At 40.7% G+C, this 26786-nt stretch overlaps 1 protein-coding gene across 1 annotated transcript in view; it reads left to right on the top strand.

Annotated features, from left to right (window-relative positions):
* Nucleotides 1–26786, top strand: part of ADAMTS17 (ADAM metallopeptidase with thrombospondin type 1 motif 17) — a 168812-nt gene that overhangs the window by 84895 nt on the left and 57131 nt on the right. Inside the window, exons 10-14 of the mRNA XM_030456917.1 lie at nucleotides 937–1087; nucleotides 14197–14298; nucleotides 15908–16053; nucleotides 20261–20427; nucleotides 21258–21385. Coding sequence (XP_030312777.1) covers nucleotides 937–1087; nucleotides 14197–14298; nucleotides 15908–16053; nucleotides 20261–20427; nucleotides 21258–21385 — 694 coding nt within the window. The remainder of the gene's footprint in view (nucleotides 1–936; nucleotides 1088–14196; nucleotides 14299–15907; nucleotides 16054–20260; nucleotides 20428–21257; nucleotides 21386–26786) is intronic.

The following is a 26786-nucleotide window of genomic DNA, read 5'->3' as shown; positions in this document are numbered from 1 at the left end:
TGTTAAATAGCTTTTATTTTATGGAAACTTTTTGCCTGGAGGTAATTCTGATATGTTTTCTCACATTTCAGTGAGTGGTGGCCTTAAACAGTTCACTATAAACTTCTTTCCCACTGCATTCATATTTCAGTTCATCATGCTCAGCAGTTGAGGAAGGATTTCTGTCCTGCTGCTTGTTAACATCTCATGTACCACAGCAAACACTGGAATTGTCTGAACTCTGTTCTGTAATTCAGCCTTACAGTGCAGCTCTCTGACAAACAGTGTCTGGTGTAGTGGCCAGTGATTTTGTGGCTAGAAATGGATTCAGCATGGAAAATTCCTCCCTCTGGGGATTAGAGATGGGAGAGAAAGTAATCTAAAAAAAAGTGAAAAAACAAAAAAAACAGAAACAACTCTGCTGTTGTATTAAAGGCATGAAGTTGAAAAAGAAATTGTGTCTGAACTCACTCTGGTCCCAGAGGGACGGGAGGTGACAAAGTGATACTCCCATTTGTAAAAGATTGCTGAGAAGGCAAAAGGAAAAATCTTTATGTCTGTGATAGGTAAAAAAACCAAGGGCTTAAAATTCAGCTAAGGAGATTCAGGTGAGACATGGAGACTTTCTAGCTCATGAAGCTTTGGACTGGGTAACCTGAGGGCAGAAATGAATTTCCATCTGAGTTTTAGGAAGAGTTTAGACAAATGTTTAGCTCAGAATGATGTGAATATGGTCTGGTTTGCCTCGAAGCCTGATGCCAGAGATGAATTCCCAAGGACCAGAGGTCCCAATGATTTAGAAACTTTCCATATATACACTGGGAAAAATCACTGCCATTTCACATGAGATCATCATATTCCCTGTTAAGAGAGAAGACAACTGCTTCTCTTCAGCAGTGGTCTAACACCCCAGCTCAAAGGTGCTTTCCCTTCAAGGCATATTTATTTCTTACACAGGTCCAAGGTCAGCACCTGTTTGCTGGTAACAGACCCCCGGAGCCGCTACGCGGTGCGGCTCCCTCACAAGCTGCCTGGAATGCACTACAGTGCTGATGAACAGTGCCAGATACTGTTTGGGACCAATGCTACATTCTGTAAGAACATGGAGGTAAGAGCTCATGAGGTGTACCTGGAAATAAGGTGGTAAGTGGAAATAAAGCTGTCAAGCATTGGGGAAGAAAATGTCTGTGCTTCCTCAGGACTTCTTAATGGGATTTTCAGTGTGTTCAGCACTGCTGGTACAAAATTAGTGGTCAAACTCCCACTAATCTTTGTGTCACCAGCACATACTTCTGCAATCCTTCTCCTTTCCCTACATTGGTCTTCTTCATCTCCTAAAGCAGACCCAGAAAAACTTTTGTTTGTACTTGGCCTTAACTTAAGGGCAGTTCCCTTTTGACACTGTTTTGCTGAAGTACTTGGGAGAGATTGTTTTGCTGGAAGTTCAGCTGAGGTGAAGGTCTCGTCTCACAGGAGTGCTTGCCTGCTTTCACAGAGTCAGCTTTGCTGACTGTCTGGATCTTTCAGTAGACCTCACTTTCAGACTGCTACAATATTCTTAGGAGCTGGTTCTTAACTCTGTGCCAAGGAAACATTAATGACTGTTTGATGAGGCTATTTAGAGATTTGTGCAGAATTAGTGCCCTTCCCATGTGTTTTCTAAGCAACGTGATGGTTAGTCAGGATTTGGGTGCAGCATGGCTTGTTTCACATGGTTGATTGGCAAAATGGAAGCACTGATTTTTGATTTCTAAAAGCAGGTCATATTTGAGATGAGGCTGCCTGACTTGTCCTCTGGCATTTGGACAGCTAAACTTTTCCTAAGGTCTTAATTCTGGCCAGAGCTTGTTTGCATCCCACTTTAGAGAGGGACTGGAGAAAGGCTTTCTTCCAGTGTGACCTTGGAGATACCCAGAAGAAAGTCATGTGTCCTGTCAGCAGCACCAGCTGGCAGGACTCTATCCTATATAGACAGGCATGGAGCAGCCAGGTTTTTTTGCTGTCACTAACTAGGCATTTGTAGTTTTTAGTTGTCCTTTATTCCCATTCTGAGTGCTTAGGATCTTAAATCAGTGTTAACAAAGAAAATAATAATCAGTGATAACTGAGGTTTCTAAGTGCCAAATGGAACACATGCAAGTCCTGGGAACATGCTCTTAGTTTCACATTTACTGTTTTATTTATTTTGGATTTGGAAACTTGCTAATATAAAACAATAAGAAAAGAATATGGGTAGGTTGTATTTTCCAGCTCCATCAAGAAAATGCAGACCACCAGGACTACTGTACTGGAAGCAAAGTATTAGAATATAGGTCTGTAAAGAAAACCTCAGATCTACCCAGGATGATTCAAGTTCTTCCACTTGTGTGGGTGTCACCTAGCATGCCTGGTGTTGGAATAGTTACTTGCTATTTCCCTTGTTGAGATAAAAACCATTCTGTTCCTGGATAGTCCAGTGCCTAATGAGAATGTCAGCCTGCTGGTAGGTGGTCAGCTTTTCTCATGCAAAAACTGCATGTCCAGTCTGGAATTGCTTTAGGGACAATTTGCTTGCCAGAAGAACAAGCCAAGAAGCAGTGTTCTCTGAAAGATACAGCCAACAGGTGTTTGTGCCTCCCAAGATTTTTCACTAGTCCTATTATTTGACATCTTTACAACACAGTAAAAACTGTGCTCTTTCCCTTCATCACTCCTTTAGAATCTCCCAAAGAAGAACATATTTTCTAAGGACTTTAGTACTTTCTAATGAAAAGCCTTGTAGAGCTTCAGCAGATTAACACCAATCTGCCTTCACTTATTAAAAATATTTTCCTGTTACAGATATGTGTGTTGGTATTCACACTGTGAAGCTTTGCATCAACTCCATCAACTGCCATTAATTTAAGTAAATATTTACATCCTGTTATGCTACTCTGAACTGATGTTTGGAGTGATGGAAGGAAACTCTTTAGGGGAAATGATCAGCTTTCATTTTGAAGCCTTCAGAGTTTTTGTTCTTTTCACCTTTGTGTTTCTCTGCAGAATGCTTGTATCGTAAGTCTCAAAGCCATCTACAAAAATATGAATGAAAAAAAAAATTGGCACCAGTCATTGGCATTAGCTGAAGAAATTATTGGCAAATATAGCTGTCTCCTCTTTTAGCCAATGGTAATGTGGTATTTTTAATTCAGTAAAGTTTAAAAAAAATCCAAATGTAAAAGTAATAAACATTTGACAGTAAATATTTGTTACAAAAAGGAAGTAAACTTCAGGAAATGAGCCTGCTCAATCTTTTTAGAATTACCTAAGTCTACTGTCTGTTTTCTTATATAATAAAAGAGTTTCATTATAGCATTTCTTTGGAGGTTGTTGAGCTGCATAATTGTATCAGGAAAACTGGAGGGCCTAAATTCAAAAATACCATTCAATCTGGTGGTAGAGGGAATTTCAGAGATTAGATGAATCCAAAATTTTGACATTTTTGAGGAACTGCAGAAACATTCTGTGCAGTAAGCTCTTTCCCTTAAAGGCATCAAAGGCCAAATTTTTAAACTAATGTAATCATTTGCTGTTGGAGAGAGTCAGGTGCCTAAATCCTTGGCAGTGTTTGGACCTTGGACACTGGCCCAACTAGATAGTTAATCCATGAATGTTCAACACTATCTGGATATTTCAGTTGCATCTCCAAATTCTTTTTCCATGTTTCTTGTTAATGATAACTCAGATGCCCAGGTCTGCCAAACCAGCTATCCTGCAGCTATCCTATTCCAAATGTGCAGAACAAAACCAAAAACATAAGGTGTAGGCTCAGCTTTATGTAGACTGTATCTCTTGATGCATAGACCTCTTGATTCTCATTTTTAGTTTGCTTGGAAACCGCGTTTACATTTTATGGCACTATTTTTTTTTAATTAACTAATTAACAGCATGACTGTATGATAATAAGCTTAATCATAGCCTATTATTGTAATCTATGACCTCCAAGATGTATCATTTAGGATTTGGTTCTGTAACATCAGCGTTAAGTAAGATTTACCAGTGCATGCAAGCTGTTTAAGGAGTTGTGGAGTCAGGCTTTTAGGCTGGATGCTTCTTAGGCAGGTTACAGTAAATTTCTATTTATCTAAAAAGCAACATTTCTATTATGATACTGTGTGAATAACAATTGGCAAGATTAACTGGCAGGCTCTTGAGGGAAAGCAAGTTCATTTTGGTGCTTGCTCTGCTCATGATTCTGTTGGTTTGAGATACATGCAGGTGGCCAGTTAAAGATTAACTTTAACCTGAGTATTAGCTGAGTGAATCCTTGCTCAGGAAAGGATATGTTTTCATGGCTTTGTGGAAGAATTAGTTTTGATCTAAGAAACTTAAGAAGAAAATAGAAGCTAGGCAGTTCTCAAGTGAGATGATTCCCCATGTGATAATGAGTATTTCAACACCCTTCAGTAGTTATCCCCTTTTGTATCAAAGTTACATGATTTTCTCCAGTGTATGCCAAAGGATCAGAAGTGCTTTCACATGGTGTTTTCTGTTAATCTTTCCCATTGCAAGCGTTAGGCAGTGTCTGATGAATGAGAACACTTATCTAGCAGAGCCTACAAATGTGTCTCTACCATACTGCCTGCTTTCAGGTGGGAGACTCTACCCTCATGCCCCTTGCAGTGCTAGAAGAGCTTTTGGGCCACCTAAGAGTTTGCACAGTGATTTTTGTTTTGATCAAGGTCAGCTGATTTTCACAGAAATTAAATAGATGAGTTTGTGTCGTTCTCAAGCTCAGAGCAAAATCATGGTTGTGAAAAAAGCTAAAGAGCAATGCACCCTTGACACTGCATAGTGCATGATGAGTGCACCCTAAGCACAGGGATCTGTTAGGATTCTGGTTGTTAGATGTTGATGTGAGAGCAGGGCTGAGATGCTGGGCTGTACAAATTGTTCTTCAGATCCACACTGGGCTGTGAATCAAATATTGTGAATTCATTTGACCCCTATGAAAAGAAGAAGCAAAAAGCTTCAGCCCCACTCAAGCCATGAAGGATTCTGCAGAGAGGAGACTTTAACCCTTTGCTGTCCCCTTTATTTAGCAGTGCTGTCAGTGAGGGGAGAAGCCCAGGTGGTTAAGTTCAGCCTCTCACAGAGCAGTGATGGTGTTTCTCCACCAGAAATGTCTTAAAACGCATTGTTCAGAACCTCACATGAAAACAGACTGTTTGTTTCATCAAAATATGGGGTTTGTTTTTCAGACTGGCATGCCTACTAACAGAGGCTTTTGCCTTGAAATTATATTTATGGAAAAAAATGTGATTTCTATCTCTTGTATCCAGTGTTTGGCTTATTTATTATTAACACATTTTTGCGGGTTTTTACATAACCATTATCTTTCTGTATTGTTTGGAGGCAAAAATGTGCTTAGGCTAAAATGGCATGTGGAAAGAGATTAGCATTGCTACAAAGAGATTTTTTTTTTCTGAAAAAGGGACACTGTCAACTTGGATGTAACTAGGAATGTGGATTTTGACACGATGCTGTTTTTAAGAAAACTTGTGATGGTTAGAATTTGCTCCACTCTTTTTTCTTCAGTTCAAGTTGGTTTTTTTCACAAATTATTTCCTGGTATCTACAAGCCACAGGGCAGCAGTGCAGAACAAGAGGATAGAGTTGATTATAAGCCAAAGGAGTCTGAGCAGATTTCTGTGCTAAAATGGAAAAGGAGAGGAACCTAAAAGTAAAGGAAGAGCAACAATTGTAACTCTCAAGTGGACTTTAGGTATCCCTTCAATTTTCATACTGGATGCTATGAATTTAACTAAGGAATTGGGGGTCTCTCTGTGATCTTGATCTTGCAAAGAGTTTCCCAGAGTGGACTCTTGGACTCCAGACATGGGAATCAATGGGCCTCTGTTTTTTCTTTGCAGAGTCATTTACAAGATCCAGACAATGATAGGAAGCCCTATTATTTAGTAATGTATAGAATACTCACAAGAACGTGGTAATTAGATTGAGAGCTGATTTACCCTGAAAAGAATAGGTTGCATTGTCATTTTTTTGTACAACCAAAGACTTTGTCAACATAATTTTCCATTACACAATATTGCTTTTGCATAAATATAATAATAATAAATAAAAAATCTGGAAGAGGGTGGGTTTGGTTTTCTTCAGGCTTGCAGGATAGAAGCCTGATAATTCTAAAATAAAATTAGAAGATTTTCTTTTTTAGAAATAAAGGTAACCATTTGCTTAATTGCCATACTCTAAGTTATAGTTGCCCTAATGCAGGTTGTTAAAATTCAGACTATTTTCAGGTTGCCTGTTCCATATGAAACTGAAGTGTCCTATTTCACTGCTTCTGTATGTTGCAAAAAGACCTTTTTCTCTTTATTTTCAGTGGAAATACTTTTTGTTTAAGACAGAGAAAGAAAGAGAGTGAAGCAGAGTTCCTGACTGGGCAGCACAGCCCAGTTTACAATTATTGGAATGCTTCAGAAATTTTTGTACGTGTTTCAGTTTGGAAGATGGTCAAAACACATTCTGGTGCAGTGGTTTAAAGAAAAATAAAAAGAGAGAGAGGAACCAAAATAAAATTATAAAAATACAATGTGGAAATTTAAGAATATAAAAATAATAAACTCTTAAAAAGAATAGAGAGTACCTATTAAGAAACAAGCACTTAAGCTTGGCAGTTCTACATTTCTTATTAAGGAAAGGGGGAGGGAGAAAGAATTAGTGTAGCCTTGTGATGTGGCATCTACAGCTGAAGTTTGAACTTCACAAAATTAGCCAAAATACGACTGAGTATCAGCCTGAAAATAGTGTATAACAAGCTTGAAGGGCATTCAGACCTCTCCCATTGGACTTCTGGGAACTTCCCATCTGCAAAACACTTCAAGAGAAAACTCCCATAATCTTCACAACCACATCTGAGCAGTGTGTGTATGTATCTATATTTATTTTACTGTCCCTTTTTTCTCTTTTCCCATGGCCAAGAAACACAATCCATGATCTCATTCTTTTAATTTCCCAGGTTTCTGTGGTGGGGGTTCCTTTTTTTTTTTCATGGACAACACTGCCTGGTTGTTTAGAAAAATCAATGCATTTTCTATCTTAAAATCAGGTGTTAAGACCTGAGGAGTCTGCTGGGAGTTACTGAGTGAAGGCAGTAGGAGATGGATGTTGCAGAGTGCAATGTCAGAATTTCAGGCTCTAAGTTTCAGACACAGTATTATGATTATGAAAATTGCCTGAAGCTCTTGCCCTTTCTTCATCAGGGGCAGATGTCTTCTCCTGAGCTAGATAACAGCATCATCTGTTGAACTTTTAAGCCTTTTGTTGGTGGGGTACATGTAGTATGAACCTGAGAGCAGAATCTTTATAGAATCCCATGGTGATACAGCTGCTGTGGTCCTGACATGGTTGATTGGCCACAGCTCTTCTAAGCACACTGAAGCAGAAATCTGTAATGAGTCAAAATACAAATTTTCTAGCATTTAATTCACAGGAGTGACTTTGTTCCAGTGCCTTGTACCACATCTCCACTTCTTGTCTTGTCAGTTTTTTCTTTCATCCTGATGCATGTTCAGCAAGTTCAATCATGGCCTAAATTTTCAAATTAAGTAATGGGTTTGAATTTGTCCATTTTTTAGCAACTGATTTTGAAGCCTTGAGCTTCCAAAGGTTGCCCTCCTTGAAGTATTTCCAGTCAGGCATCTCAAACCACTCTTCACTTCTCAAAACACTGGTTTCTTGTATCTCCCCCAGACTGAAACAATATCCAGATATGGCATTGCACATTTCCAGTGCAAAAGGAATTCATTCCAATTAATTTCCTTACAGGAAAGGGTGAAGAGCTTGCAGTAGGCCAAACCCTTCTCAAAGGGATTTTTATCTTTCTCTGTCTCTTGCCATCTAACCTGCAGAGCAGTTCTGCTGTCAGAGATGATGGCAAACTTGGCAAGTGATTCCTGCTGCATCCGCTCTAGAGAGGTCAGGGCTCATCTTCCTGCCTGTGTTGAATAGCCTGGTTTTCCTTTTGCTAATATTTTTTGAAATGAGAGCTCTGGATTTTTCTAATCCTTCAACTTTCATTGGCTGTTAGAAAGGTTATTTGACTGAAAATTATAAGCAGTTAATTTCAACCTGAGTTTAGACACCCAAACCTGCCTGTGTCTCATGGAAAGTTACTGTTTTGGAAGCTGACAGACATTTTGTCTTTCTCCTTGAAAGACCAAGGGAAAAAATTCTTATGTTTTGAGCACAGTATCACTCTTGGTATCATTCCATATACACAGATCTGTAAGGGTAAATTTTACATGGGATCCGTGGCACATCAAACCATCAGCTCAGAGAACTAAACCCAGCATGACACCCTCTATGTTCACTGCCTTCAGTTTGTTTTGTTTTCTCTTACACAGAACATTAACAAATCCTGGAAATGGCCATGTCAAAGTTTTGTTCTATTCTACAAGGAAAGGAGAAACACTGGAAAGCAGTGAACTCTCAAGGACCATTTCCTTAAGAGTTTTTACTGTCAAGATCCATTTCCTTGAGAGTTAAAACAATTATGTTGATTTTATACACTTGTGTCTGATGTTGGTGACTTTCCACTCAGACCAGTTTTGATGAAGAGGCCATTCATTAAGGTAATGGAGATACATTGCTAAAAAAAAAATAATCATATAAAGGAAAAGTGATTCTAAATTTGCTGACTCCAAGCAGATAGGTTATTGGTGCTGTTCATCCAAAAAGCCATCCAAAAGTTCATCCAAAAAGTTCACGTGTTTCTGCGTATACTGAAGAAACAGAGAGATCACCAAGTAGTGAAAATAGGGAAATGTTTAAGAAACCTTTTCCAGTTGCATCTAAGAATGTATGATTGCATTTTATAATAATATAATAATATATAATATAATATATATATAATATAATAATATAATAATATAATAATATAATAATATAATAATATAATAATATAATAATATAATAACATAATGTGAGCTGCTTTCTGTCCAACAGTAGAGCTCCAGTTTACTTTATCATCAAGGAATAAAATGACACTTTATGAATTGGTGAGATTGTTGCTCAGTTTTGTTAAAATGTTAAAGTTAGGGGCTATTGCCCATTGCCTGAATATTCTAGGATAGTCCTTGTGATTCTTTCTCAATCCCTCCCTTGACTTTTGGATCAGGTCTGTTGTTTGTGCAGACAGACAGATGCTTCCACTGTTGGAAGCACTATTCCACTTCCTTGGAATATCAACTCTAGAGAGGGGACAGCAGCTGGCCAGTGATACATGTATCCAGACTTCAATGACCTTATCTTGTCTGGGGCAGCACATGGCTCCTTTTCCAAAGTGTCTTCCAATTTTACAGGATTCTGATTTTGAGCACTTCTGATTTTCAACAGCAAGGAGTTCCATGTAATAGCAATGGCAAACAACAGTGCTCTGTCTCCCCTGTGATCCGTTGTAGACTGTCAGTTGTTTATGTGCCCAAAATTAAAGGCAGTGATAGTGTAGAAGTTAGGGTGTTGTGTTTGTCACCTTGTGTAAAGAATTCCTCCTCAGAAATTCTCCTTGTGAGCCTTCAGGAACATGTACATAACATGTTGAATAGAAAAGTGTGTGTAAATTGTGTGTTTATTGTACTTAATAGGTGTTAATTAGGATTCTGTAAGTATGTTTTCTCTTACAGTTAGCTATATGCAAAGCCAAAACCTTGGCTAAAGAAAAAAGATGTGATAGTTCTGACAGCCAGGCTCTTCATAAGTGTGCCTGTGTGTTATGTGGTCTCTTGCTCCTCTTCCTTAAGGATATTTACTCTTTCATAGTTCTTCCTCATAATCCCCTCATTTTGACAGCAAAATTGGTTTCATGGTGGTCCAGTTCTGCTGCTAGAAATCAGAGGTTCCTCTTTCCAGCAGGCAATAGGCAGCAGGAAAAAATTCATTCTCAGGAGAAATAAGTGTTTCGTTTTTCAAATGAACCAGAGGTGAGGGAGTAAACGTGTAGGGAAAGAAGGAACTTCTGTGGAGCTGTTCCCTGCTGGGAAGGACATCTTTATTCATTGGGTTCTCTTTATGCTTTGGAGATTTGGAAGCTCTCCCTTTAGGTGTTAATCTCAGGCTTTGGGTTGGGGACTGCTGTGAACTCTTTCTTCTCACTGAGGCCAAAAAGCCAGACCCACAGCCAAAGGTGTTCCTGTGTTGGTTCTGGCCCAGAAGTTGGTTCTGATTTTACTGAGGTTCAGGCAGTGTGAGCAGAGGCTGTGACACTGAGCAGAGGGCTGCACAACTCAGAGCAGTGTTTCCCAGCAGACTTTCAGCAAAACATTTAATCCCTTTCTGCTCCTTATCTTCCCACCTATAACAAAGGGATAAAGCTTCCTTTATCTCCAGCCTCCCAGAAGTCTGTTTAGATTGAAAGTTATTTGAGGAAGACACCTGGCATGGTCAGGCCCCTTTCTCAAACAGATGCCATGATAATACCTGTAACTGGAAGTGTTGTTCACCTGCTGAGCAGCTATCTCCTACCTTGAGAGTTTCCAGGCTGTGACCTCTCAGAACCAGTTTCTAAGAGATGTGCAGACAAGTTTTCCTATCTTTCTGGAGTTTTTGAGAGTCTTAAATTTGCACCTTTATATTTTTTTTCTCTCTGTATAAATTCCTTAAGGTTTCACTTGAACAAGCATTTCAATTAAAACAAACAAACAAAAACAACAAAAGAAAATGTAAATACTACTTTTCAGCAACAATCTTACTTTTTTTCATTTTATTTTGGTCTTGGAAATATTTCAAGCTGGGAGCTGATCCAAAGATGACCTTTCCCTACAGACAGTTTCAACAAATCAGTATTTTTCCAGTGAAAAATATCTATCATTGGAAAACCCTAACTGGCACTTTTTAAAGGCAACAAGGAAGACTTTGCAGGCAGAGACCTGCCCTCAAAAAGCTGGTTGCTGACTTTACAGATAGCAGTAATACAGCTCTTTTGATGGCTTCTCTATCACTTTAAGCTCTGAGCTGCCACTCATATACAAGCAACTTCCTCTCAAGTCCTGCCATTTCTCACTTTGATATTTCCCCACAAAGCTGGTGATTTAACTATTAAAAAGTCAGTGACTGCAGCTGTTTAGCTATAGGACTTCTTAATGGGGATTTTTGTTTGGGTTTCTATTGTAGCTGAGGAGGATATATGATCTCCTTTGAAATGAGCTATTAACGTGATAAAACATCTTGGGAACATACACTACCAAAGCTGATGGTTTAATCCTTGCTGGGGTATCTGAATGCTCTATTAAATATGAGGGGCTGCACTAACGAGTGTTTGAGCTTTGTAGTGGTATGGCACCAGAACACAGAGCTGAAGCACAGTTCCCAGATTTTTCTGAAACTGTTTCCTGCAATATGCTTTGCATTTAGTGTTCAGAATCAAACACAGGGATACTATAAAAATCCTGGATTTTCCGTACCTCAAAGATGGGAAATTTCAGAAAGCTGGTGTTGCTAAAAGTGTTTTTTTTTTCCCCTCATTTATTTCCCTATAAATAGATTTATGTATACATGGATATACAAACATGCATGGATCTACACACACATACAGACACATGGCTCACCTGTTCGGGGTTATCTGTGCCCATTGCTTCCCTCAGGCCATGGCTCATACCTGAAAGTGTTAGCTGCCTTTAGCACCTTCCATGTACTTCTGGGCTACAGAGGAATTCTGGCTGGCTACCAAGATTTTACAAAAAAACCACTTCATTTTTATGACTTCCTGTTTCCACACCCCCCCCTTCCTCCTCCGTGTTTTACTTCAAAGATGGGAATTTAACTCTAATTTACATGCAGCTTATGATCCAGGGGCTTGAAGCTGAAGCTTAACAAGTACTGGCAGTGCAAAATGCACAGATATGTAGCAACAGTGCTCATATGTGTCTAAAACAACTTAGGGATGCAGTGAATTCCCTTACATCTTCAGCCAGGATGTCTCTTTCTGACAGAAAGCAGAAGCTGAGGGTTTCCTTCTGGAACCATGGGGCAAAATTTCTGTCTGGGTCATTCAAGAGATCAGGCTGGAAGGTTTCTCATCACATTGTACTCTGAAGGTTTGTGGCTATGTGTAAGGGAGGGGCTGGAGCCTTGGGACATGGCAATACATGCTGCCTACACCCTTCATCTCTGGAGCTCCTCTTCACATTAATGCATCAGTATTCTTCAACCACAGTTGGAAAGGAGGCATTGCTGATACTGCTTCCACAGGATCACTCTCCACAGTCATCAAGTCAGAGCACAGATTATCAGTTAATTCCTGACTTTGATGTCACAGTAGCCACATTTATAAGTCATCAATACAGTTATTTGTAATTGTAAAGAAGCTGTTAGAGTTTAAGAAGTTTGTCATGTTCATAGACTGCATTTAGTTGTGTCCTTTAGCATGTCCTGCCACTGCAGCTAAAACCTCCTGTGATGACTTCAGCTTAGGGCTGTGGCATTCACTGGCTTTGAATCCTCTTCAGTCATTCATATGTGTAAATATAAAGAATAACCCACAACCTTTAGATCCCAATGAGTTGAACCAGATGTAAGGGTGCTGGGGCTTTACATCCAGGAAAACAAGCATCCTCTCAAAGCTCCAAGTTGGGTGTTTGAGGAAAAGCTTTTTCACTTTAAACTGTTTATTGCCTTGATTAGTGTTCTTTCTGTAACACTTACAGAGAGTTAACTGGTGGACTTTTTGATATCAGTCCTCTCCAGGGAAGGGAGAGTTTTGAGAATCTGGGAGTTGTGGTGTGGAACAATTGATTTCTCAGTAAGCTCTCAAATCTCTGGCTTCTCAATTCTTCTGCCTCAGTATAGCTCTATCTGTAAAACAGTTTGTGGTGTCCTTATGGCTAATTGGTGCTTAAGTGCTTTCAGAGCTGTGGGAAAACTGCTAATTAGTCACAGTCATTTAGTGAAAATTACTGAAGTCTGATATTTTCCTATATGCTTTATTAGTTCAGGGAAAATGCCTTGAAAATTCACTGATTTAGGCTTCCCTGGTGTATTTGCTGTTGTTTGTTTGAGGATGACTATGTTGTGGTTAATACAGATGCTGCTGAATTGAGCTTCAAGTTTTTGGGAATGTTCTCTGAGTTTATATAGTGCAAAATCCTCATTCCAGAAAAGAAGGTAGAAGGAAAACAGGATGCAGATACTGTTGCAGTAACTATTTTCTTTCAGTGTGTTGTACATCATCACTCTTGGTGTCAGGATTTATCTCCCCTGCAACCTCAGCCATGCAGATCTGTTTTCTACACCAACATGCCATGTACACAAAAACACACCCACAGCCTCTTACATTACATTGTGCAAGACCCAGGAGGTTGAAGCATGTTGACTCAACTATTTAATGAGGTGCAATAAATCTTGACAGGACCAGCTGGCACCAGAGCCAGGCTTCTCATCTTTTTACCATTACATTGAAATGTGAACAATAGTGGAAAGAAATGTTACTCTTCTTTTTCTTTCTTTGGTACTCAAATCTGTATTGAAATCATCCACTTCCATGGAATGCAAAGCATGGTGGATGCTGTGGAAAATGTTAATGATGTAAAGGCCCCTTTTTTACTGGTTCTTTTTCTCAAATTCTGGAAATGTTATTGATCTGACAGATCACGCAAGCGTGGTCAGCATTAATATCCCTGCAGCACACATTGCCTGAGCAGAGCAGCAATATTGAGTAATGATACCCAGAAGGTGTTTCAAGGCTGGTAGTGAGATGTGCTGCACCTCTTGCTGCTCTGCACCACACATCTCACCTTTCTCCTTCTCTGGTTCATTGGTCTCTAACAGCTACTTCTCACTGCCAAGTCTTTATTAATTTTGCCCCTTCTTGTCACCAAGCTCCTCCTCTGCTGCATGGCACACCATAAAATCCTTTCCTCTTTCTCATTCCTCTTCTGTTTCCAAGGGACATTGCTGGCTGATAATAGCTATCACCATGTCTGGGAGGGCTGACTGCATTCCATCATTCTTAGTTACTTAAGTATCTTAAAAAAATCCAAGTAATTAGGCATCTTGGAAATCTAAGCATAAGGCACCCATCTTCACCTCTCATGTAAGATTCTTTTTTAATGGACCAGATTTATTATTGTGAAAAGAAATGTATTTAAATAATGCACTTCTTGTTTTGGGCTTTGCAGTGTATCCTGTAATGACAGTTGACATCTCCAGAAGTAATAACTGCACCTCATTGCTTTGTGATTACAGCACTTGATGTGTGCTGGGCTCTGGTGCCTGGTGGAAGGAGACACGTCCTGTAAAACCAAGCTGGACCCTCCTCTGGATGGCACTGAGTGTGGTGCAGACAAGGTAATCAAAATTCTCAGTAGCAATCAGTTTGGGGTTTTTTCCAGCATTGTCTGTGGAATAATGTTTCCAAGATGTTCAGTATTTATTGTAAACTCATATTTTTTACTCCTTCTGTTACTGAAACTGTTTGATTAACAGTTGGATTGGGTTAACTCTTTCTGATTTGATGCTATGTGTATTCCAGTAGCTTCTGGAGACCTCAATAGTTAAGTTCTTGTGGTCTGGGCACTACACAGACACTGTACCACAGTGTAGACACAGCCTGAGTACCCTACCAGTCATGTTAGGTAGCAGCTCACTCCTGTGCCTTCTGGTCAGTGCTGTCAGGGGTGTTTCACAGTGTAAGCCAAGAACACCACTGCCTTAGCCATATTTCAGGTAGAAAGCCTGGAGTTTTTGGCTGGTATCTGGTGACTGAAGAAAGATGGGGATAGAAAAAAGAGGCTACCTAAAGAACTTTATAGTTTCTAAAAGTAGCTCAGGATGTGTTGAACTCAAATTCAGTGTTGATCAGTTATTTTTCAAGTATTGTTTGCTGCACTCTATGTACATAGTCAGATGGCTAAGGCACACAAAGACTTTCCAGAAACCAGATCAAGGTAGAAAGTTGTTTAAAGAAACACAAACTAAATTTTTAGATGAGTCAATCTCCTTCCAGTGAAAATCACCATTATAGTTACTGGCTTCTGCTCTGTAAGGGTGGGGGTAACTGAGGTTACCAGCTGACCTCCTGTGCCACCAGAAATTGAATTGAGTGAATATGTTTAACCTCTGAGTTAACTGGGCTGTTGTAGGTGGTATGTGGGTCATACAGTGGTTGATCTCCCAAGGTGGCTGGTAACTTAAACTGAACAGTGTTAAACTACACAGAAACCTGACTGGCTTGGTAACCAGGCCAGCTCCCTGGTTTTAGACACTAATATTTTTGTATGTCATATGGTTGAGGAGGTAAGAAAGAGTAAAATTTAAAAGTGTGTTACTAAACTCAAAAGATGAGAGACTTTTTCTTGCAAATAAAATTAAACAATGGCTTGAAAAGCTGGGTCCTGGAAAGCATGACAAGGAAAATGAGACAAAAAGATTTTTAGATATCTGTTTTTCTGACTCAAGGAGTCCTAGTGATTCTTTTATAAGACTGCTTTGCAGTGCTTTCTGTGTCACATCCTGGACAGAGCAGGAGAATAGGCCAAGTTTGCAGCTTGGTCAGGAGCCAGAGCAACTTTATAGAATCAGAGGTTGTTTGGGTTTTAGCCAAGATAGGTCCAAAATACCTCAATTATTTTGCACACACTGGGAATACTGCTGTTGAAGACGTTGCTTTGGGGTATAATTTCTTGGACTCAGTTTCTGTGAGGAGTGTGGCTGCAAGTCTTAGCACTTAGACAGTTACCTGCTGCACAAACCAAGGAGCTCAATTCTGTGATTTTTTTTTTCATGACAGAACTCCCTGCAGAGGTTTGTTGAGGGTGACACTTGCATTTCTGTTTTACCTCCCGTGCTTCTCCTTCTCCCTTGAAACCTCTCAAACCTCCTTTTAAGTCCTCATGCACAGGAATATTTGCAAGAATGGAACTCCTTCCCAGGCTGGGCTAACACAATTGCATTTCAGTGGTGCAGAGCTGGGGAGTGTGTCAGTAAAACTCCCATCCCTGAGCATGTGGATGGGGACTGGAGCATGTGGAGCCAGTGGAGCATGTGCAGCCGGACCTGCGGCACGGGAGTGCGGTTCCGACAGAGGAAATGTGACAACCCCCCGTAAGTCTTCACCACGTGATGAGTTCTTTCTTCTTTTTTTTTTTTTTTTTGCATATAGCACTTAAAGAATCCTTGCTGCAAGAGTACAGCGAAGAAATGGGCAGCAGAGCTGCGTAGGGAGGAAAAAATTTAGGAAAAACTTATTTACAAAGAGGGTTGATCAGGCATTGGAACGGGCTGCCCAGGGAGGTGGTGGATTCTCCATCCCTGGAGGTTTTAATAAGAGACTGATGTGGCACTCAGTGCCATGGTCTGGGAACTACAGTGGTAGTGGATTAAGGGTTGGACTTGATTTCAGAGGTCCTTTCCAACCCAAATGATTCTGTGATTCTGTGAAGAGGTTTCTTGTTCACAAGCAGCACGGACCAGGTCAAAATCCTGTAGTGAACGCAGGCTGTGTGGAAGTGGCTGGAATGGTTACTGTTGGAAGTGGCCCATTGCAATGAATCAAAGGTAGACACAGTGGGATTAAAGCTGTATAATTTGGCAGATAAAATGATGCTGTGTTTTCTCTCCAGCCCTGTAGTAGATAATGAAGATCTGGATCTACAAACCAGATTGAGCCAGAGTGTCTTCGATATCAGTTTTGCAGGGAGTGGTGGCTCTGAGCTTGGGAAGCAATAGAGTGTCTGACAGAGGTCACAATGTCACATAGCAGTGTTGGTAAAGCTCCTTGAGATGTTCTATATATCAAGATGTGATGAATGTGACAAAGTTTTCCCCCACACTGAATACAGTGGGTGCTGTTTAGCTCCTGCACAGTGACTACAAATAAGCCTGTGCTCTCTGCTTGAGCTTGGAATTTTTTCTGATTCAGTAAAAAACATAAGTGACATCTCCCATGTGCCATCCTTCATCCCTCAGGTCAGTTGAGGCACATCTGGAAGTCTTTCCTTCTATGGGAGGCCTGAACAGACTACCCTGGTGGCTCTTTAACTGAACACCTCTGTGTGCACTGTAACTTCTGAGACGAATGAGAGCGCTTATAATCTTGAGAGCAACCCTGCAAGTTGTGTATCTCTAACTTTATTTTAAGGTTTTCTCCACATAAAATGCATAGGAAGGTTTTCTGTTTAAATAGAGGCTGAAATTCTGGTTAGCAACATGGTGTCTTTGAAGACATTCTGAGAAGATGGATAGGGTCACACTGGCTGCTGCAGAGCTGTATTCATCTGAAAGGGATATTTTTGTTTATTCCTCTCCTTAAATAATGCTGAGCTGCAATTGCATGTCTGTAATGTCTAGGCTTGATTTTTACCAGCTTATTTTCCTGAGCAAGGGACTGGTTTCTTTTCTGTCAGCTACAAAAAGTCTCTTTAACCACAGTGCTGACTGAAAAATCCACTCATCATCCTTCCTTAAATTACAGGAAATGCTCCCTCCAAGGCTGCACACTGATTTTAAAATTCTCCTGCTCATATACATTCTTGGCTGGGGATATACACGTGATCTTCTTTTGCTTCAAATTCCTGGCATCAGCCCACTTCTTCTGCAGCTGGTTTATTCACTGTCCAAAAATATTGGCTAAGGGACTTATCTTTTATTTTATATATAGTTAGCCTTGGGATTATTTTTTTTTTCAACTGGAACCTCAACTCCTGCCAGCTGAGGTTTGAGCCTGTGGGACTATCAGTGTTTTTAAACCAGTTGCTTCTCTGTTTGATTTGATTTTTCCTCTCTGTAATTTCTCTGAGTATTTGCAAGCATTGCCTCCAAATGGTTGTAAAGCAGCGTGTCATGAGCTGGTTTGCACACACAGACTTTTGGGTTGTGCTGCTGTGTGTTCTTGTTTAGGCTTTGGACTGTTGTCCAAAAGAGAAAGCCACTGGCTTCAACAGAACATCAGAATGATATCTCCACCTTTTTTTCCCCTCCAGTCCCCTCTTATTATGTGAATGGGCCGTGGCAGTATAAATGGGCTTTGATTTCTTCAGTTCCACTTGTGAGTGGATTCTCATGGCACAAATACAATGGGAGATGGACATGAAGTTGTCTACCCCAACATCTCACACAGTCACTGTTTCAAGCATGTGTCAGGGTGGAGTCAGTGGGAGTGGTGGGTGCTCAGGAAGTCTCTGCCTCTTAATGGATTTGGTGATTCCTGCGTTATTGCCAGTGCCCACTATTACCAGTAGCAAGAGCTGCTCTTTCCCTAACCATTGGCTGCAGCCAGAGAGACAGTGCTGAGCCCAAAGTTTGGGGATCTGTCTTTGTCTGAGTGCAGGCTTTATCCTGCACCATCCTTCCGTCATCTGGACTGGGGTCTCATCCAATCTATGGCAGCAGACACAATCTTCCCAGAGGATTGCAGGCTCAGCACATCTGCTGCTTTGCACATGTGTGACACAGAGACCTTAGCAGTGCAAGCAGGTATTCTTCCTGTTTTTCTGGTGACTCTCTGTGATGTTGCAGTGTCATTGGAGATCAACTCTTCCATTAAAAAAAAGAAAAAAAAAACTAAAAACACAACAAAACACTTACTCTTCAACTTATGGACCTACTGTTAAAATCTGATCCAGGCTGATGTTTGGCATAAAGCTCTTCTATGTTTCTGTTTCACCAAATGGTGAATGCATCAAGTCCAGCACAGCTTGGAACTTAAAGATTCAATTCTATAGCCAGTGTGTAAAAGAACAGAGCAGCTCTTGCTAGGACCACTGACAGAAATAAATTATATACAGTGAGGGTCTTGCTTTCTAATTAGCTGAGTGATATAACCTGATGTTCATTGCTCTTCTGGGAGGGAGGGGGAAGAAGCTTTTGGACTGAACTACCCTACTGCTAAAAACTTGAATTTGGCTGGAGTTGCTTTTTATAGCCATCTGTGAAAGAAGAATAAGAACATGACTTTATCCATCTTTGCTGATTTCAGCTGGGGAGATAGTGACAAATTTGATGTGACAAATTCAGAAGAGTATCAGCAGGTAGCCAAAGAAATTATCTTTTAGGATGGCCAAGTCTTTTGCTTACTTAGGTTTATTTGTTTGTATTTGTTTGTGTTTTGTTTTGCAAACAAAGTGTAGGCTATTGTTGAGAGTTGGAGTTTTCCTTCTTCCCAGGGGAATCATAAACAAGAACTTTGCAGGTGCTTAATCCTGATGTTGGATTAGTGATCTTTCCTGCATGTTTAAGAAACAAATGTGTAAAATGGCCTGGTTTTCATGGATGGAGATTATCTGCAGCACAAACTTGTTTCTGGACACCCTACTTAATGGCACAGGGTATACCTACTTCTGTGTTATTTTAGTTTCAAAATGCTGAACAATGTTCCCATTGTTAAGAGTGTTTCAGGCAGGTGGCAAAGCAAATGGGTGGAAAGAGATAAACAGGGGGGTGCCTCCCTCTTGCCTTGGGTAGCTGGTGTGATCCTGGGCACGGTAAGGTCATTTTGGTGCCTTTGGCTTCCCCAGTAAGAATATAAACACTTTGGTATTTATGAGGGACCCACAAATTGTCTTCTAAACCGCCTGACTTAGCAAATATAAGGAATAATTAGGCTTTGGGTGTCATGCTCAGTGCACCTGCCAAAGCCTTACCCTCACAAGTCACCAGTAGTTAAGAAACTTGTCCTAATCCACAGGAAATATTAGTCAGAGCTCAGGCCTGATGTCATGGCAGAACCCAATGTTTGGGAGTGCCTTACTTCAAGTCCTGTTCTGGAACTGCTGGTACACACAGACATGCACATATGCACATTCTCTCCACTCTTTCTCAGTTGTTTGACTCCTCCAGCTGAAAATAGGTTAGGACAGGAATGAGTTGCTGTTGAAGTCAAAAAAAGAAATTCAGCTAAGCAGTGTCAAATTAATCACATGCCTTTGTTCCTGACCAGAACACAAACAGTTAAACATTCTGTATCTTCTCAGAAGACTTCTTAGTGCCCACAGGTGAACAGCATTTTGGATTACCTCTGATCTGAGATCAGCAGTGGGTAGGCAGCCCCTATTTATTAATCCATGTATGAGGTGCTACAGAAGAACACGATTGAAGTATTTGTTAGGAGAAGCCAATTATAGAGCTAGAATAGGTCTTGAATAATTTTCTGTCAGAGCCACTGAGAGCAGGGTTTGCTCTCCAACAAAGAACATCTAAGAGGAAGGATTCTTCCTACTATTTGGGGAGTTGTCTTGGACAAGGATACTTAGGCAAAGGTATTCCTGGGAGTAGCTGTGCTGTTCCTGACCCTGGTTTGTCTTCCCTGCAATAGCCCAGGACCAGGTGGGAAGAACTGCCGGGGAGCCAGCGTGGAGCACACTGTGTGTGAGAACTTACCTTGCCCTAAAGGTGTGCCAAGCTTCAGGGACCAGCAGTGCCAGGCCCATGACAGATACACCAACAAGAAGAAAAGCCTCCTGACAGCTGTCATCATTGATGGTCAGTTTTTTCATCTTCCTCTGTAATTCAACAACATTTTGATTTCATCTGCAAGGCTCCAGTTTGTTGGTTAGAAGGCTACAGTGTGTTCCCCTTAGCTACAGCTGAAAGACTAATTACAATTAGTAATTAATTACAGATACTTAGCCTAAATATCTCTTATTTAATGTGTGACAAATGCAGTCAGCAAAACCCTGTCATCTTTTGTATGCTGACAGTTAATAATACCAACCCCTGAAAAAGCTTTTTTTTTCTTAATTCCTTCTCTAGCTAAACACAACAGTAGCTTTTCCAAAATTAGGTCTAAATATATTATATAATGATTGCCATTAACATGGATGAAAAACACAACTTCTCTCTACTGTTTTGGGAGTTCTTTCTCTAGATATTCTAGCAGCATAGTTTGCTCACAAAAATGTTTGTAGGACCACAAATATCTCTTTAAGGAAAGAGTAGGTAATATGTATGCAAGCATACATTATGTGCATGCAAAAAATGTTCTTACTGGCACACACAGTGATTTGGTCATTCATATCAGGCTGCTGAGTGTTCCTTGTAACAAACAGCTATTCACAAATACACACACAGAAGTGAACTAAGTAGTTTTCTATGTCTTAAAAGACAGTATAACCTTGTTGGGGTAACCCTTTGAGTACTGATATTTTAATAGGGGAATGACAGGCCTCAACTGAAAGGCCCATGTTCCTTCAAAGATGAGGATACAACAGGTAGCTTTCCAAATCCATTCATGTAGAGGCTGTAGCACCATTGCCTCAAACACTTGTTTGTGCTGTTCCTAAAGGCACTTGCTTTTGTGTTCCTTTTTCCAGATAAGCCATGTGAGCTCTTCTGCTCTCCCTTGGGGAAGGATTCTCCTGTGCTGGTGACAGACAGAGTCCTTGATGGTACTCCATGTGGGCCTTACGAGAGTGACCTCTGTGTACATGGCAAGTGCCAGGTGCAGTAACTTTCTCTTGTTTTATTCCTAGTCTTATGTATAGTCTGGGGCAGGTGTATATCCTAGGAGAGCGGGAATCTGGGTGGCTGGGAGTCCATCTCTGAGATGAGAGGGCAATCCTATTTTATATAACCCATTGCCAGCCCTCCACAGCCCTGTGTCTTGCTCTGAGAATGGTGATAAATGTCTGAGGTATGAGATGATTACTGTACAGCTGGGGATGTTCAGTGATCACATATGCTTGCGTGTAGTCATCAGCTGGGTTGGGTGGGAAGGGACTTTTTGAGAGGGGTGCAGATGGGAGTGGAAATCTGGCTGCTCAACATCCCCATTTTGGCTCTTGGAATTAGCCCTGAAAAAACACTGGTGCTGCAAACTGACCAAAAAATTGTTACTAGCCTGTAGCAAGCCTTACATTTCCAGCATCGTGATGCCTCTCAGGTCTACCTGGTTCCTGACTAGAAATACTGAGTAAGCTTTCTCAATACCAGTTATGCCTTTGCTCCTGCAGCTGTGTGAGCCAGTAGCTTCCCCTGTGTCATTTTGGTTGAGTGTCTTACCAGATTACAACAAGGGGAGCCCGCCAAAACTGCTTGAAAAGCCTGTTCCCTTGCAGTAAGAAAGAGCTTTCCTTGCCCCCACAAACTAGATTTTAAAGATCCAAACAAGAGAGAATTTAGGTTTAAAGGAGCAGATACTGCTTGAGCACAGCCCAAGTTCATTTTCTTTTGCCTCTCATCTGCATTGTCCTGCTTGACTCACCTAAAGAGCAAACCAGAGGGAATGTAGGATAGGTTTGGATGCTCCTAGCAACCTGTGGCAGTTGGATGCAGGTCATTTGTCATGGACACTATGGCAGGGCAGACACTGAGTGTTTTCTCTCTCCCCTAATCCTGCTGTGTGTGCGCAAAGTTTGCTGCACACACATTAGTGGTGTGCATGACAGTTGAGTTGGCTACTGCAGCCTTGCTAGTGCTGGATTCTTCCTGGTGCTTCCTCCTCTAAATTTACCCTCATCTAGATTTGTATCTTACCCTAGGGATTCCACTTGTATCCACCAGAACAGCTTTCCAGCATCACCCTTTACTTCCACTTCCTTCACTGTACATATGCACACCAAACTTGGCATACCAAATCTGTCAGTATTTCAAATTTCTGTGAGCAGTGATTAAGAGCTACCAATTCTTATTGCTTTGAGCCTTTCAGACAGAGAGAGAGAGGAACAGGATATTCACCTGGGTATAAGAGAGGCTTTGGGGACATAATGCAGCTTTACTAATAGCAATGTGATGAGCTAAGTGAAAAATCTTTGTCTGGATTGATTTTTGCACTGCTGCAGGAGACTCTTCCCATTGTTCCCTGCCAAATGCTGCCCAAAAGGCATTTCATTCAGTCCTAATGTATTCAAATGAAGAATCTGAACAGCAAGTGGCTGAGGAGCCAGCAGTTTTCATTCTTCATATGCTCTTTAATACAAAGTACTTTGCTCAGAGCCAGGTTCATGGTGCATCCCAAGTTACTTAATTTTTCCCTGTTTACAGCTGTATCTGAAAAAAAACCCCACTAAAAAATACATTAATAACCTGTTATAGTAAGGCCAGCTGTGCACCTCCAGCTGTGGGCCATTGACCATTACTCTGGGCTGGCCAGCTTTACTGCTTCAGACATTCACATCAGCCACAAATGGTAAATCAGACATTATGGCAGTGCACATTTTCATTTTCCAGAGAGGAGCAGTAGCCAGCTCTCCTCTAAATGAAAACCTTTATGAGCACAGAGCTGTGGAGGTACATCCTGAAAAGCAAATTGCACTCTTAAGTCAGGGGCAACTGCCTTTAGCTGTGCAGAGAGGTGATGACAGCTGCAGAACATTCAGTCCATTTGCATCTGGCTTGGAGAAAATGCAAAATGATCAATTCAAGCCTAGCAGATTTCAGAGCCCTGTGAACTCATTTATTATATTCTTCTGCCTTATATGCAGTTGAGTGCAGATAATTGCTGCATGTGACAGTGTACCCCATTTGCCATAGATACTTGCCTAACAAGCTGCTTATTAAACCAGTGTAATTAGCATACTCATTTAATTACTCTTCTGCTTATTTCCTTACCCAGTGTAGACAAAGCCTGGTAATAAGCATTGCAGGGGGTCTGGAGAAAAGAATAAGTGCTGAAATCAGAGGGTGGTATTACTGTTATTTATTTTCTTGTCTAATCCTTCTAGTTAAAGGCTCTCGAAGGCAGGAATGACATTGCCAGTGGGACAGACAAATTAGCAGTAACCATTGCCTGTGAATATCTAATCCAGGAAATATAATGGCTCTTTGCCCTTCATCAGTAGATGCTCCTGAATTAAACTCACACCTCATTTTTGCATGAGGAATGGATGTAGATGGATGGCAAATGTAGCTCCATTTGCACGTGGCAAATAAAAAAGCTGTTCTTCCAAGGAAAGACAGGAGTTGAGAAGGGAAGCAGGAACAGATTCTTTGAAGCCTCCAAATACCCTAAATGCATTTGGGCATTAAGGAATGAGCTTTTTCCTTCCATTCTTCTTTGTGAACTTAACTACAGTTTCATTTTCAAGCCATGAATTGAGCTCCAATGCAGCCAGCGTGAGTGAGGCCTTTTGGTGTCATTGTCACTGCTGTTGAAGCAAAATTATCATAACCAGCAGCATCCCTATTTTTATCACTTACACCTGAAGGCAGCTGGAGTGAGTAAACTTGGTTAATGCTCTGCTCATGCATAGGAACACCTTAGAGCAAAGTCAGCCCTAAATTTAGCATAGGGGTTCCTAAGTCACTTGGACTTCTTATAATCTTACTCCTTGTCTTTGAGACAAATCATAAGGTCTTGGTGCAATTCTGTTCTGCCCTTCTTTATTAGAGTTGGTTTTGAGGCTGAACATTTCATTCTCAGCAGTGACAGAAGTTTGCCAGAATAAGGACAAAACAACCTAAGTAAGAGCTTCAGTAGTTGGTCTCAAAAACTGAAGAGAGCATTATAGTTATGACTTTAGAAGACACATTGTAGAGTAATAACAAATGCACTTATTTTACCACCTGAGCAAATTAGACACCATGCTCATGGATCTCTCTGACTTTTTCTTCTTGAAATTCACATAGTATTCTAGCAAGGAGGATTTCTTTACTCTTGAGGGTTTTAAGAGACAGCAAATTGGGAGCAGGCTGGAGAAGAGGAGCAGTTTGATGCATCTGAGGAGGAGGAAGGTGATAACTCATGTAGGCTTTGCAGACTCTCTCTTGCCTGCTTCCACTGTTTGCTTTCCCTTGCATGGACTTTGCAGTCATGGTGGAGATGGCAGAGGACAGTGCATCCTGCAGGTCAGGTTGCTTTTATCTTCTCATATTTCTGTTCAAGTGACTTTCAGAGAGAGAGAGAATTCCTTGAGGGTTTTGTTCTCCCTTAAGATTGCTCAGTGCAAGTTTCATGAGTGAACATTCATGGAAGCAGTTTCTAACCTCTTCATGTTCTTCACTTTGTGCTGCTGATGTTAATAGAAAACTGCTGGGAGAAGTAGAGCTAAAAAAGGTGTCAGATGTCACACAGCAGTGGTGTGGGGAAAGGACAAGCTGCTCAGCTGACTCTTACAACGCACATGACTTTGTGCTGGCTTTTCTCAAAGAAGGATTAATCTGAGACTCATGACAGCATGAGAACTTTCCAGTGGGGACTGCAGAATGGACTTCAGGATATAATCTGAGGACTCTTTGAAAAGAGAGACCTCCTGTATAACAGAACCAGGCTAGAGATCAAGGGCAGTCTTTGCTGTGATTTAACAGTTTAAGAAATAAAGATATTTTTTTTTTTGGCTCTGTCTACAGTTTTCTCAGGAAGATTTGTCATGTCACAGCTACTTCTAACTTGCTGGTGAATCCACAGTACGTTCAGTGATGAGAGGCATTAGACTGTCCTGGTACAATAAAAAAATCACAGAATGCCTTTTTTACAAAATGAATTCTCATACAGTCTGAAAGCACAGCTTTGAAAATGGACGCAAAGGCAGATTGTCAGGAGAGGGCCACAGGTGGCAAAGGACAAATTGCAGTTGTGTACTGGACCCACTGCTGGCAAAGTTTTCAGTGTACTTAGTACCCACTTTTTGCATTTGATTGATGCATGCAGTCCTGGCTTTGCCTCCTCCCTTGAGTATTTTCCATGTATTATTCATATTCCTGCATTACAAACTGTGGTACAATATGTTCCAGACTGGGTAGCTTGTCTCCATACAACAACTTGGCTTAGCACTGTGCTTTGATAAATCATTTAGTGTATGTGCACAAAATCCAGAAGGATTGTTTGAACTACAGAAACCTGTTGTATAATTGCTTTCTTTTTTTTCAACTTCTGGGTCTGTAGCAATGTAATAGGAGGCCTAAAAAGAGCATCAGGGCTTTGGTGAGTCAGGCATAGTGACAAAACCCAAGACTTGGTTGATATCTTACTGCTATTATGGATATGGAAAAAAATCATTCATGTAATAAGCATTCATTGTGTTGTCTACCTTGGAGGCTTTAGATTCTGCTTGTGACTTGAGCAACCAAAAATCTATCAGAAGGAAGACTACAGATGTATTGCATGCTGATAAATTCATAATAGTTTCAAATCTAGATCTGTCATGATGCCCCTGTTAGAGAATGTGCACTTGATGTAAAATCCACTGGAATCTGCAGCCTGTTGCTTTAGGCAACAGCCAGGGCAGAGGCAGGATGGAATCAAGGCAGAGGTGTCAATTCAGGTGAAGCTGGTTTGGAAGGATCAGAAAAGGTCACTACAGAAAGCAAGTAAAGAAACAGAGGCAACAGAGTTCCTGGATTGGGAAGATGCTTTGTATTAATTGCATGTTCACTCATCTAGCCTGCTCTGCTGCCAGAACACAGAGCTTTTCACACACAGACTCCAAGTTCTGTATGTGAAACAGGGTTATCAGGAAAAATTTTATTTAGCATCCCCATGAACTCCTAAAGGATCTAAACAGAAAGGCAATTGGCAAGTGTAACATATCTAATGCAGATAAGATAATACTAATTTAAAGTAGGCAGTGCATGTCTGCTGTTCCAGCAGAGCTGCTCAGATTCAGATAATATCTGAAGGTTCAGGAAATGACAGGAGGATATTTGCTGACCTATCTTTTTCAGGGACTCAAATCCATCACACAAAATCTGCTGTGGAACAGAAATAGAAATAACTCATAGATGAAGAGCTTGATTAGGAATCTAGGCTCACCCTCCTCTACAAATCCTGACAGGCACCCATAATCCTCCACATGGGTAGTTATGTTTAAAATACAGATACATTCACACATGTACATTCTTGTTTCATGTAGTCCATCCCTGGAGATGTCAATGGACACTGGATATTATGGACAAAAAATTGGCAG

The sequence above is a fragment of the Calypte anna genome, chromosome 10 (genome assembly GCF_003957555.1).
Source record: "Calypte anna isolate BGI_N300 chromosome 10, bCalAnn1_v1.p, whole genome shotgun sequence".
In the NCBI taxonomy this organism is placed as follows: Eukaryota; Metazoa; Chordata; class Aves; order Apodiformes; family Trochilidae; genus Calypte; species Calypte anna.
The sequence above is the reverse complement of the archived record's forward strand: the minus strand, read 5'-3'. Positions and strand labels throughout refer to the sequence as shown.